The 14,326-nt window shown below is 37.3% G+C and overlaps 1 protein-coding gene across 4 annotated transcripts in view; it reads left to right on the top strand.

The window, feature by feature from the left end:
• LOC108436216 (collagen alpha-1(XXV) chain) overlaps nucleotides 1–14,326 on the top strand; it is a 218,122-nt gene that overhangs the window by 152,842 nt on the left and 50,954 nt on the right. For all 4 annotated transcript variants that reach the window (XM_017712568.2, XM_037545797.1, XM_037545804.1 and 1 more), the window contains exons 7-11: nucleotides 1,027–1,098; nucleotides 2,811–2,927; nucleotides 5,822–5,857; nucleotides 11,227–11,253; nucleotides 14,168–14,212. In XM_017712568.2, coding sequence (XP_017568057.1) covers nucleotides 1,027–1,098; nucleotides 2,811–2,927; nucleotides 5,822–5,857; nucleotides 11,227–11,253; nucleotides 14,168–14,212 — 297 coding nt within the window. The remainder of the gene's footprint in view (nucleotides 1–1,026; nucleotides 1,099–2,810; nucleotides 2,928–5,821; nucleotides 5,858–11,226; nucleotides 11,254–14,167; nucleotides 14,213–14,326) is intronic.

Here is a 14,326-nt window from a genome sequence, read left to right on the forward strand (position 1 = left end):
CTTTGAGAGACAGGAAAAAATGAACCTCCACTGTTGCAGCAGATCTGAAAAAAAAAAAACAATGTGTTTCTGCTATGGGTTTGAAAGGATGTGTAACTTTTCAGAAGCTGTTACTGAGAATAGAAAATAGAGATGAAAAGAGGAACATTTTCTAATCAATCAAAGAAGCTACTGGTGTTCTCAGAACAATGTACTGACCACCCCAGATTCCAGAAATCAACATCACTGAATGTGTTCGGGAGCACTTGGATCTTGAGAGGCAGAAAATGTAATCCCTGCAGACTTTTCTGAAAAACTCCCAAAAAGAATAGAAACTGTAATAAAGAGTGGACAGACTGAATACTGAAAATGTTGCTGATAGTTGTTGAGGCCACTGTATAATTTTCTGTTCAATACATATTCGTTGTTTTTCCCCTGACACTGTACTTGGCCATTTTGACTAGAAGGATGGTCTCTGACTTTTGCACAGTACTGTAAGGCAGAAAGTATAGAGTATTTAAAAGTAGCTGTAATCATTTGCTGCCATACAAGTGCCTTTTTAACGTATCTTGACAATTCCCATATGTGCGTATTTTTAATATGGCCAGTTTTTTAAAAAAAAATTTTTTTTTATTAAAAGTCACCACCATCGCTTTCAGTGTGTGCAGCTCCTGGGGTCTGGCTTGGCACTAAGCATTACTGTGATGACAGTGCTTTCAATGAGCAGAAATTGACATTTTTCCTTGGGCGAGCAAACTCCATGTGGGTGTCCCAGCACCCCTGAGGTGGTAATTGTGGCCTCTGGCTGCCAAATACAGGCCACATCCGAAGCGGACACTGTTGGAAAAGTGTGGATTTCTATTCATGCATGAAGGCGCTGGATTGGGTCCTTTGACTCAACTACTTGATCTAATCTATTTTTATGCTTTTTTTCCCCCCCATATATTTCTTCCTCTTCCTCCTTGTTCTGGGACCTCATGCAACTATCTCCTCTCCAATCTCTCTCACCTCTGACCTCCGACCTCTTGACTTCACACACCTGCTCAGATGGTCTTCCCTAAGATCAATCATGGCTTTCTTTCTGCTGATCAGCAGCTCATTAAGCGCCGGCTCATTAAGGTAGTGCTTGACCTCACTCTACTCTCTCTTTCTCTCTCTCACTATTCCACAAGGCTTCTCCTCTTGGCCTTCCACTTCCTCTCCATTCTTCAGACTCTCCTCGCCAACCCTCAGGCTGGCCAGCATGAAATAAGCTGCAATGAATAGCAATCATTCTGAGCTCACAGTGGTGTTTTAACGCTAGTAAGAGCTCATTTGTTTTTGATTTGCATTAAACTGTCTACTAAACTCATAATTAATAGTGCAGTAAATATTTTGTGTTTTCCTTTAATGACAAAAAGAGAGCTCCTGTCCTGCAGTATATATGAAATAAGAGTTCAGCGAAAATTTGCCTTAGTCTTAAATGAAAAGCTTACTGAAACGAGTAAATTACAGATACAAAGAAATTGTTCTGCCTGCTGCAGTCAAAGGTGGAAGTACTGAAAATCCATTTATTTGAGTTCTGCTATGTGCTTCATTTGAAAGAAGTAAAAATATTGAAGAGTAGGAAAGAAAGAGTACATAAGAACTACCTGAGTAATTACAGTGTTTTGGCTTATTGTAGCCTTTTTCTTCGGGCTCTCTAGTTTTAATTAATATTGTCTAATAAAACAGTTTCTCATAGCTCTGTTATCATATCAATATATCATTAACTCAAACACTGTTAGCCCTCTGTCTGTGGAATGTTGTAACTCTGTGTTGAGCTGCTAGCAAGTGGTAAAAACAATCCGCACCTCTCCATGATGACAGTTGTGCTGAGATAAAACAAACAGCATTTTATCTTTGCAGCATTTTTTATATTAAAAAAGAGACATTAAAACACTTTAACGCTGACTTGATCACTCACCTACAAAGATAAAGATGCAGATTTGCATTGGTTTTGTATTTCAAACACATTTTCACTTAAGTATAGTCCATCAGCATTATTGAAGAAAAAATGCATAATTCAAAAACTGAGGGACCTTCAAAACAAAGGGAATTTGCATTTTTTGGCTACTGTGAAAAAGAGTAAGTATTCATCTTCAGAAAGGTTCAAAAGCTAAGTGTGTCACTAAATGTAGCTAAAGCTTAGGTGACCAGTAAACCTATTGCTATTATTTAATTAAATTATCCAGCTAACAGGCACTCACACTTCTAAAAACTGTTTTACTTAAAAAATGAACATCGTAGCTGTTTAGCTAATATTAGTTACTCTGCTCATTCTTTCATCAGCTTGTAAGCTGTGAAAAGCAGCTTTTTTCTCTTTGTAAGCTTTTATAAATTAGAGTAGTAAAGTAAAATTGCTATGATCTGAAATATTGTTAGAGAAAAATGTACTCAAGTACTGTAACAAGAGCAATTGTAACTTGTCACTTTCCACCTCTGACTGCAATCTAACAGGCCATGTTCAGGTTATATTAAACACAATCATCAATGTCTTCATTGCAGACCCAACTGGATGGAAATCTGGAAATAATTAAAGGCAATTATGCATTGAAATTCCAGCAGTTTTTCATAGGAGAACTGTGCTCCAGGCTCATAAATCAGTGGATTAAAACAGAGGGCTAACATCATGTCTGTAGCCTTATAGTGGTGTTGATTTAAACTCTGCTGTGAGAAAACCCCCCCCCTCCATGTTCTCTATGATAGCTATTTTCATTGCCCTTACTGTTTCACTAGTTTGCTCTGTTCATGCCGAATGCTCTTATACGCAGTGATTTCACACTTACACTTCTGCATCATTTGTTTCTCAGGGTGATCAGGGTCAAGCAGGCCCCCCAGGACCTCCTGGACCTCCAGGCCCCCCTGGCCCTAGGGGACCCCCAGGGGACACAGGGAAGGATGGTCCCAGAGGAGCCCCAGGTCAACCAGTAAGTGACTTGGTGGTCACATGTAAAAGTGCAAAAATATATCTAAAGTACAGTTTTACATTCTATACTCAAGTTTTTAAAAAAAAAAGCACTCTTAAAGCTGCTAATTTACTTCTCCTGCAATCGAAAAATTTGCAAACACATATCAAGGCACTACTGGCCTCTCTTATCACATCCATTAGAGTTTAGATTTGTTAGGAATTTGGTGTTTAATCAACATGTAGAAAATGTATGAAGAGAAAAATCTGAAGTGATTTCCAGTAAAAGTGAGCAGTATGGCCAAGCAGTTTAATCATGGTATAATTAATTTTGTAGCATTTTATGAGATTAAGTAAACCTATTTTTGGAAATCTGAAATATGTTATTGTGCAAAATAAAAAAAAAATAATAATAAAACACAACTGAACAATATACTGATAAACCCGTTTTTATTTTCACTTGAAACTGACGTGAAACATCAACAGTGATAACATTAGCGTGGTTTACACTGTTTGTATGTCGCATTATCTGTGCATGTTTGTGGCACACCAGTATAACGGTAATGACAACCCTTATATCTGAGGAAAAACTACTAATGTCCGCTCTAATAATTTCCAGATAATTGAGTGTACCGTAGATTAGTAATGGATCTGTATTGAAAATACAGTGAGTTGAGAATGTTCTTTTGAAATGTAGTGAGTAAAGTTCAAAAGCCTGAAGTGAAAGAAAGTCGTTTACACTCTACACTACAAAATCATACTTGAATGTAGTTCTGTGTTTCACCTCTTCGGTTTTCGTTTATCTCACCAGAAAGTGAACAGCCATGAACTGGGAAATAACAGGGCAGTGTGATATAAAAATTTTGTAACTCTTAATGTGAACAAATCAACTGCATATCTCAGAAAAAGCAGTGCTTCCAAAAATCTGTCTGTACATCAGCAACTGATAACCAGCGATTTGCTTTCCACCAAACATTACTCTTTCCATGTGTGTAATGCTGTCAGTGGCACAGCGTGTTAATTTATGGACAGTATAAATGTGAAAGATAAAAAGAGGAAGAGAAAAAACAAAAGTGTGTCAATTATGTACCATCATAAAACCTTCTCAAGGCCTTGCAGAGATCTCTCTTATTTTGCGCTGATTTATGGCAAGTGTGTAAAAATATTAAGTGTTGTTTATCTGTTTCGCTCCAGGCAAGATTATTAAATTGCTTTCAGTCTTTCCAGTTACTTGCTTCAGTAATTGATGTAAGAATTTGTTGTCATGCTTGAAATACAATGAGCTGATCACCGTAAAGCTCTTGAATATTCAATATACCCTTGTTAAGAAGAAAGACAGTGCTCATACTGAGGGGAAAAAGAATAAAAAATGTTATCATCAGTTCGACAGGATAAAACGTAAAGAGCAGGGTAATTACAACATTCAGCATTTCATGCTTTCTATTTCTCAGAAGCTTTAAGTGGCATGATCACAAAGACAGATATTGTTTAAAATGATTCTCACTCTATCATATAAGAGTTTGGGAGAATATAGATCCCATTTACCTTTAGGCTGGCTTTACATAGAGAAACTTCCATGCAACTGGCTGCATGTTGTGAGTTGCCTGTAAGGTTATTTCAATGCAACATGACAGTCACTATGCAATATTTAAATTTCTGCACTAGTTACCCTTCAGTTACTTCAGTTTTACACTTCAATTACTTTGAGTTTTAAATCTGTTGTGTATATGTTACGTCTTTGAAAATGAAGGTGTAAGTAGCCATTGTAGTCATAGCTTCCTTAATGTTTCACTCATCCTGTCCTACAAGCACAACAGCTTCAAAGAGAACATCTCTGTCTCCCCTTCTGTAATAATTTTCATCCTTTTAATCCCAAATGAGTTTGATATCTGTGTAAAATGAATATAATAAGAATGAAATAAAGGGAATTAAATTAATATAATGATGTAAAAAACACCTAACAGCATGCTAAAGAAGAATAAATGTTGGCACAAGCAGCCGTTTTAAGAGCTGTTGTCATTAGCTGGCTAGTTAACAAAAGATAGTTACAGAAACATTAGCTTTAAGAAACTTCATGTTTCTTGTCATAGCTTACGACACTGACAAAATCAAAAACTACTAACCTTGAGTTAGTCTGTTAGTCTGTCTCATTTTCAACCGTTTAATTCCTGTCAGCTGGTCTATTGAAATCAGTTATTTGAGGTTGAGATGCTTTCAACTGTTGTGGCCAAGCTTCTAATGAGTTGCTGGACACTTTACATTATGCAGCTCGTGCAATTTATTTTCATGTAGGTTTAAACAACTAAAGTTACATGAAAATTTCACAATGTAAAGCCAGCCTTAGATGTTGCAGTAATCTTTAGCAAAAGCAAAAGTATGGTGTAATTTTAATTGATGATGTAATATTAGTTAGGCTGGGAAATATGAAAATATTTATTGAGCATCTTTAGTCCTGTTTAATTGGATTTAGTGAAGCGCAGTTAGTGAAACAATGAATAAAAGTAATTTGTACTACTGGGGATCAGGTGTAAATATGACATTTGCAATATTATATACCACACTGAGATTATGACAACAATGACATGAGATTAAGATTACATATACATTTATGTACATTATTAAGTCATGGAACTCACTCCCCATTTCCCTGTGTTCCTGCACATCACTCAAGACTTTTAAATCTGAACTGAAAACACACCTGTTTCGGACTGCTTTTAATAACTCTTAATTGTTTTATATTATTTTCTGCTTTATCTGACCCTTTTTCCCATTTTATCTGTACAGTGTCCTTGGGTGTTTGAAAGGCGCTTTAAATAAAATTTATTATTATTATTATTATTATTACATTAGTTTGAAAATAAAAGCAAAGTATTCAGCACTTGTACAATTAAATATGTTGCTGTTCTTTCATCACAGGGTGACCCTGGAACTCCAGGACTGCTCGGCTCTATGGTAAGTAACTTGTCCAATGCAAAATCCTACCTACAAAAGTGACACCACAGGTCCTCTCAATATGCAATGAAAATTTGCATATTGAGATGCAAATGTTCATTGCATGTGCAGTTGCCTTTAATATTAATTGCAAATATCACCACTACACCCCATAAAAAACATGTGCATATTAACAGAATGACAGAACTAATAGCTGCTTCATCTATTTACCTAAATCACAGTGCCATATGCCAGGAAAAATGTGCAGGTCGCATTCGCCTTGACTACCCCATCTTGCCTTATTTGGCAAATTGTCAAACTATTTTGCAATCTAAAATAGCCAAAACCTATTTAATAATCTTTTTCCTGTCGAACAATTATCAATCAAGTAAAAGCCCTTTTTGTTAGTAATTCAAAATCATTTCGGAAATGAACTCAATTAGTTATGGATGCTCCCTCTCATTTGAAATAACCTAACTTACAGGCAAAAGTTACTGGGATTTAATGCCTGATTTATTTGAAGCAATTTCTGAGTCACAACAGCAACATATTTCATGAAGCCTTCTTAAAAATGTTTATTTTCACACATGAAACCTATTACAGGGGCCAAGCTGTTCCAATTAACAGCAACTGGATACTGCCTTTTTGTGTTTAGCAAATAAGGCATTTCAAGTTTCCTCATAAAAAAGGGTATCAAATATGCCAGGCCAAACCATGTCATCTACTGCCAAGCAAGTGAGGACAGAAAATGAAGCAAACGCAGTAAGGGCAATGTAAATTTTCATAAGGGCACAGGGGTGCCAGAGATGCAGGGAGACATGCCCAGCCATATACAGGCTCATTACCATTTCTTGAAGAAGTCAAAGGAGGGATGTGGGTGGGGGATAATCAAGGAGAGATGTGTGCTTCAGCCACTTCTGAGTATGTGTGTTTCGAGGAAAATTATAGTGGGTCATATTTTCATCATGACTTAGTTCTGCCTTGCTGACTTTTTTCTTAATGAGGAGAAAGAAAATGAATGTCAAAGCTAACATTGACTAATATGCTATATGTCTTGCGCCAGACTTAAAAAGTGATTGCTCATCTCACTTGGAGACCACAGAAAGCTATTGTAAAAGGAAGAAAAACACCCATGTATTCCATTTAGAATGACCCAAGGCTTTTTATCTTATAGGTCTGCACAAAGCATGACACTAATGTGCTTTTAACAAGAATCAATGTCATCATCAGAGGATCCATCTGCACTTAAAACAGCAAACAAGAGTATACAAGTATCCCCGTAGTCATAAAACCACTTAGAATCTCTAAGGACAATAACAGACACCTCTGGTTGGAATCATAGGTTTCTTCAAGACATTACAAATTTCTCAGTACCATTACTTGAAAACTCAAGTTTTCCACTTACCCTGATATAGTTGATCAGCCAAGACATGATCGGTGTTTGAATTCGACTTCTCTGGTTGGCTAACAAGGTCAACTGAACAATTTCATTTAAAGAAGTCTGCTTATTAAACTTCTTTCAACCGCCTCAAAGCACAAGGTTTTGATGATGTGGTTTAGTACACAGTATGACTTATTGTGAACTATAAAAATGAACCAAATTTCCCCTTCACATGTATATGAACACTACACATTTTGTGTGATTTCTGTTTCTTTTTAAATATGTAACTGATAATCTTTAAATTTTAATCTGAAGAGATACATTAATAAATTGAAACTATAGAAATCACAAATTGGGGGGGTGTATCGGCACGGTAGCCTCATAGCAAGTAGGGCCTGGGTTCAATTCCCCAGCCGGGCGACCAGGGTCCCTTCTCCCCATATCTGCGTGGGTTTCCTCAAGGTACTCCGGTCCCCCCCAAACCCCCCTTTTTAGCTATATGATTAAATTTTATTCTTTTTTTTTTTAGCTCACATTAAGTCATGTTCTTTCCTAAACCACATTGACACATCTGTGGGACCTTAAAGAAGAGCAGGATGCAGTTTGAACAGGTTGAGAGAAATTTTGATGTGTGACCTTCTTAAGGCTTTAAAAATCCTCTGCACATATAATGGTTCCATAGCAATTAAATAGTTTCCATGAATTTTAGAACTTTACATCAAAGCCAAGAAACGTTTATTTTTAAGAGGGTAAGGAAACACTCAAGTCATGTTAAGATTTATGTGGCCAGCTTTAAGGTGGTAAACAATGCTTGACAAAAATAGGTTTTGGGAAGGAAAATGAAGACATGGCAAGGTCATTATTTATGTAATGCACCCTACTGGGGGCCAGTGCCTGCTTAGCACAGTCTAGCACTTATATGGAGATTCTGCCGTCAAATGGGCAAATTCCAGAGTTTTCCAAAGACATCCAAGACATGTGGTGCTGGTTATAAAGATTAAGTTCTCGTGGAGCAGTGAGGAGGAGAAAAGGAGAAATATTTGTAGGATCTATTGGGAATCATCAGTGCCATAAGGTTGCTCTGGGGAAAATTAAGGATCCCTCTGCTTTCCAGAGGTGGTTTGCAGTCTTGCGCGCAGCTTGCATTTGGGGGCTTGAGGGGGGCACTAAATATGGAACATCAGTGGGATGTACATCTCTGTGGTAATCTTTAAGGGCATTACATGTGTGGGATCATGCAGATGGAAGTTTGTGTAGTGAGTGTACATGACATGTTTTTGGGTTTCAGCTAGGGTTTCTGGTAAAAATGTTCTGAATGCGCTATGCTGGAGCTTCATGTTTATGATATATGGCAAAACAGCTTACCACCTTTATTTGTTAAAGAATTAGGAAAATGTACTGTATATAGAATTAATTAGAAAATGAATACACCACACATTATCACTCATTGAAAGTACTTAAAACTTGACACATGTAGGTTCACTGGTCATTCTGCACAGCGAATAAAATGACTATATTCTAAATTTTATAGGAAAAATTTGTTTTCAACAATTGAATTATGCAGAAATTTTGAAAATTCTGTTGAATTCCCCAAGTAAGAATAGAAGTAACTGAGATCAGGAATGACTAGGTATTCCATGTATGCATATGGAACAAAATCTCAAACATTGCCTGGTCTGGCGAGATCCATTGATGGGTCAGAGGCAATCAAGCATTTACTTCTGGCTTGTCCCATTTATTTTTTAGAAAATCTTGTTTGTATTTGAAAATAATGGAACCAGGCACTAGCCTAGGGGCACCTTTTAAAAGAGGCTTCCTTTTTCTGAGTTACTCTGTACATATTCACTGCAACTCAAGTGGGGCTTTTATAGACTTTCTCGATATGGCTGTTGCTAAGAGCTGCTCTGGGTCTGTTTGGTAATGAATATGGCTTTCTCTTGTTTGGTAGTGAATGCAAGTTTCCTCTTTACTCAAGTACTCCCTCCAATGCCTTTGATTCAGGCTAAAGTAGAAGTTCTTTTTTTTTTTTTTTAACTTGATTAGTCAGTTTTTCAGACTGAAGTAGGCCACAGTGCCCTTTGATTTATCCAGTGTGTTACATGCAGTCGAAAGAGGTTTGTTATTGGCTTCTAGCCAATCAGCCTATTGTCAGTGATGTTGGAGAGGTATTTCTACTCAAGTTGTCATGCAAAGAGAGGGCAAGAAGGAAAGGATAGAAGAGGTGAAGAATTGTTTATCACTTGAAACAATGCCTAATAAACTAATTTCCCATTACTTTTCAATCACTGACTGATCTAAATGCTGAAACAAAGCTCAGTTGGCTTTTGATTTGGCTTGTTTAGTTTAGAATACGGGGCAGGAGAGATGTAATGTCTGTAGGGACAGACCACAGACTTCGTCTGCAGGAATATGGACAGTCTCTGGGCTCTAGAGCTCCTAATGTGGTATTTACTATGAGATCCATCACTCAGGGGAATAGAGAGAGTGCTGAACTTGATACATCACGTATGGCTCGAACTTGTCCTCAGTACACACCATGATTCATCACCGTGGTCAGATGCAGGGCCAATGTTAAATTAGACTGCACAGATCTGTCAAGTACATAACAGTGTTTTTTGCTAAGCACCATGCGCTGGTCTTGTGCTGGCTGATGGGGATGGGAACAGGGAATCTCCTGGATCTCACCCAGTGAGGAGCCCTACGTGGTGAGTCACATTGCATGTCCTTATAGCTAGGCCAGGGCCACGAGTGCTTTTGGCAAAGAGTACGCACCCTGACAGGGAAGTAAGGAGGTTGATGAAGCGCAGCGCTCCATGACGACTCTGGGGCCAAGGATGGTTGAAGACAGGACTGTGATTGCCTTTGTCTCTGAGAACTTTCTTGCCACTCATGAGTTCTAATGCAGCACTAAGTCCTCAGAGAGCTTCTGGTTACACTGTGGTTCCCTGATCCTGTCTTACCTAAAATGGTGTTTGATATATTCTCACACAGGGGTGAGCGACATAATGTGTTATTATCATGATCACAACATGCTCTTCTGAGTATATCCAGGATAATAATCCTTGCCAAAACGGAATTCAAAATTCAGGATACACTAAGCCAAAAAACAATTAAATAAATGAATAAAGTTGATATGGAAATAAAGTTAATAAAAGTTTATTTTAATTATTACAGTATGTCACTGCAGTATGTGCCATGACATCCAATGTCCTTGATAACAGGGAAAGATTAGTCATCCAAGCAGTGAATTCCATTATTTTACAGTTTCACAGAGTGTTAAAGGTTCTGTGCAGTACATATTTAATTCCTCAAGGTACAAACCATGTAAATGTTTCCTCAAAAGTACCAACAGTGGTTTTAAAGTCCAATTGTATACCTTAAGTTACATAAGTACCTTTTCATTACCTAATGTTTTAAAACGAAATGTTTTACCATCTGCCTCCCTCCCTCGGGTAGTAGAAGAAGTAGTTCTACACACCTGACATGTTCAAATAATGTGAACGCGCCTGACCAATATTCTGACTGGTGTTCCAGTGGATGGTCATTCAAACATTCTTGAACATGAGGTCAATAAACAATTTATTGTACAAGTTATTACTTTTTGCAGATTTGTGTGCCTGCTCGTTTTCTGAACTGAACTGTATAAATCCAGTTTTCAGCAGGAAAGGTTGAGATTTTCACTCCAAAAAAAAAAAAAAAAAAGAAGAAGGAAAAGAAATAAGACTTTCCCAGATTATAGGTATTATCAACAATTGGACCTCGTTAAACAGTACAATTTGTGATTCAGCAAAGGGAATAAGCTGAAAGAACAGTACAGTTTTTTTCCCTTTAAAAATGAAAGAAGGCTTTGATTGTAATTCTTGCTTCATCCAAAAGGCCTTTCGGGCTTGTTCTAACTACATGCAAACCTTGCTTGGGCAGGGCAAGTAATCTCTAAGGACCGGTCTGGCAGAGTTAATGGTATTATTTCATACCTTATGACTATTTCTCTGTCTTCTTCTCTTTCCAGGGACCTGAGGGCCCTCCAGGACCCAAGGTACAGTTTAAGTCATCATTTACAAGCCAGACTGTTGATTTTATTCCAGAGATTCATAAATCATGCCAATTGGATGATGTATCACAAAGTTGATTTAACATGAAGCACAAAGATGCATTCAGTCTGAAATCCTGAAAAACTGTAGCTACTTGGACATTGTCTTGAGCATGTATTTCAGCTTCATGTGAAGGTTAGTAGCTGCAGGTGTTGACCGATCAGGGTATAAGCTTCTAATCGAAAAATAATTGAGTGAACAAACAACAGGTACAATTGGGCATAGCTGTCAATGAAGAAGACTAAGAATTGAACAGCAATAAGAGTAATAAGGTCCAAAAAATATAAGCGAAGCGGGGTATTTCACTAAACCTTAAACAATATATGCTATGAAGCAATATTAGATATATATATATTTTATGACAGTTAACACTGTTGCAAAGAAAATTGGCAATTGACTACTCTTTGTTCTGAACTTTCTTTCAGTTTTCATTTTCATAGATTTGGACAAGTCTTATTTCCTTTAGAGTTTATAAGACTTGACTATGGATTGGCAAGGCCAATTCATGCCATTCATTGTTCATTTCTATCAAATGCAAACCTAAAAAATGTTAATGCAAATGTTTTCAGTCCACGTCTGTATTAGTCAGAGGAGAACTGTGACTGTTAGATCAAAGCCTTCAGTTCAGGCCATAAATGACAAAACTCAAGATCAAAAAGTCAAAAACGAGGGGAGAAAAAAAAAAAAAAAACACCAGAGAAATGTATTGCCACTCAGTAATGTACTCCATGTTTATCAGACACTGGACATCTACCTGTGGGGCTTTTGTGCATAGTTTCTTAATTATTTTTTATTAAAATGCAATTTCTAAACACAACAACATAAAATATTTCTACATGAGTGACGTCTATAAGTACAAGCCACTTTACTCCACCATAAATTTTACTGCCAACCATTCGGCACTCTGAAGCAGTAATGCTAGCCTCCTATTGTTTAAAACTTACTACTTAAATTGGAAAGTTTTTATAGATTTTCTAATGAAATATAACTTTTACTACTAAGTTTTACAGTTTAAGTTTCAGTGAAGACTTTTCCCAAGCAAAATTGGTCCAGCCCCTATGTACATCAAAACAATTGATTCTGCTGTCAATTCCTAATTAGTTATGTTAGTGGTTAACCAGACATGTTATGACTTTAGTTCATCACCTGTAGTCCTAATCAATGGGAGAACTATCTGGGTTGTATCGATCTAGATACCACAGAGAACAGTATTACTACAACATTTGCAGAGTGTAATACAAAAACTGTATGTGATGATTGTATTAGGCTTCTCTGAAAGGCTAGAAGACACTGAGGATTCCTACTGCTAATAGTACAAAAGCCTACAATACCCACAAACCCTCTCCATCCAAAAAAATGTTAGGAGATGAAAACATGTTTTAAGGTAAAGAGTCACTCTAGTGTCACAGGTCAGTGTCTCAGTATAAGCACCATAGTGTTGATGTGAATCCAGGTGCAGCCTTGAGAGTTAAGGGAAGGCAAGAGAGAGGAGTTATGTACCATATATATTTTTTATATGCTTTTTTTATACAAACTGATTCACTCAAACACTGTGGATGAAAGATGACACACTGTCAATAATAAAAAAGGCAGAGTTAGAGGACTAATATCTTTAACTTGTATATCATCGCTGTCCAAAGAAAAACATGCATCTCCGAAATAGTAACTTTACAGGAGAAGACAAAAATGAACTTTTAAGGCAAGTCAATGTTAAAAGGTGTAATTGTAAGCAGTTCTGGAGCATAAATACATACATATGTCTACACAGACCTGTAGTGTGTTTTAAGATGTCAACAGAAAAAGGACTAAGACTCTGAGATACAAAGCAGAAAGACAGAGCAAGGTTTCAGAGTCGAGAGCTGGGATATAGGGAGAGCAGCTGGATTCTGTCTTGCTATCAGGTAGCTCCAAGTATTTCCCAAAGTAAGCTAAGTAGACATTTTCTGCCTGAGCTGTCAGTAATCAACAGGATCTCGCGTTACTCAGGGGGCCGATGACACACTGCTGTGTTAATGACTCACAAACCGTTAGTCTCACCTAAGGCCCTCATTTGGGTGTAGCCTAAGGCTGAACTAATTCCTTAGCACCTCAATGTCAATAGTTACTGTTAGACATATTCACTCTTGCTGCAGAGAGTTTGAGTCATTCAAAATTATTTGCAAGTGGTTTTCTTTGGCAAATTCTGGATTATACTTTGAGAGGAATGAAGACAAGATTGTGTTTCAAGACATGATCAGAAGATTTGCTGAGAACTAAATGAAGAGATGGTAGTGGACTTTTATTTACTGAATGAGTGGCTAATGAAAGTATAAAATCTTCCATCTTCTTAAAGCCTGAGATGATATTACAGTGAGGAATGTGGTAACTCCAACATAGTGTTAGCTAAGTGCAGCTCATTGAATTGTTCCAAATCATTTTTCCAAACTAAAACTACTGCATTGTTCATTTTAATCCCTGTCAGTCAGCAGTACTGCATCTTGAAAGACTCCATCAATTAAAAGATTTCTTGCTTTGATGACAGCATGCTACATGCATGACAATTTTAACCCCTGAAATGGAGAGGGCCCACCAGTGGGCCCAAAGTGTTATTACACACTTCTATAACCTAAGAATAGCTCGGCCAGTTTGCACTGAAGTCCCTGTAGTTACTGAATAATAAACCTTAGAATGTAATAAGCCTGGCATTTTAAGGTGTTAATTAGCCGTGCCATTCTGTAGCAAGTTTTTATTGACCAGATATAAAACACAAGCCCTGAGATGTTTTACCTACCACAGTTATTTGAATATGAAGTGGAAAAGCAAGACCACGTCCAGAGTCCAAAGGGTCTAAATTTAACTGAGTGTGTTTTCACCCCATAGGGTTCCATTGGGCTGCCTGGCATTCCAGGTATTGATGGATTCAAGGTAAGATTACACATTGCTTTTGGCATATAACAGTAAACCCAAAAGTCTGGAATGGTGATACCAGCTCACTTTGCAAAACAGATTGTATTTGTTATTACTGCTCACCAGCCTTCT

Source organism: Pygocentrus nattereri, chromosome 2, assembly GCF_015220715.1.
Source record: "Pygocentrus nattereri isolate fPygNat1 chromosome 2, fPygNat1.pri, whole genome shotgun sequence".
Classification (NCBI taxonomy): Eukaryota; Metazoa; Chordata; class Actinopteri; order Characiformes; family Serrasalmidae; genus Pygocentrus; species Pygocentrus nattereri.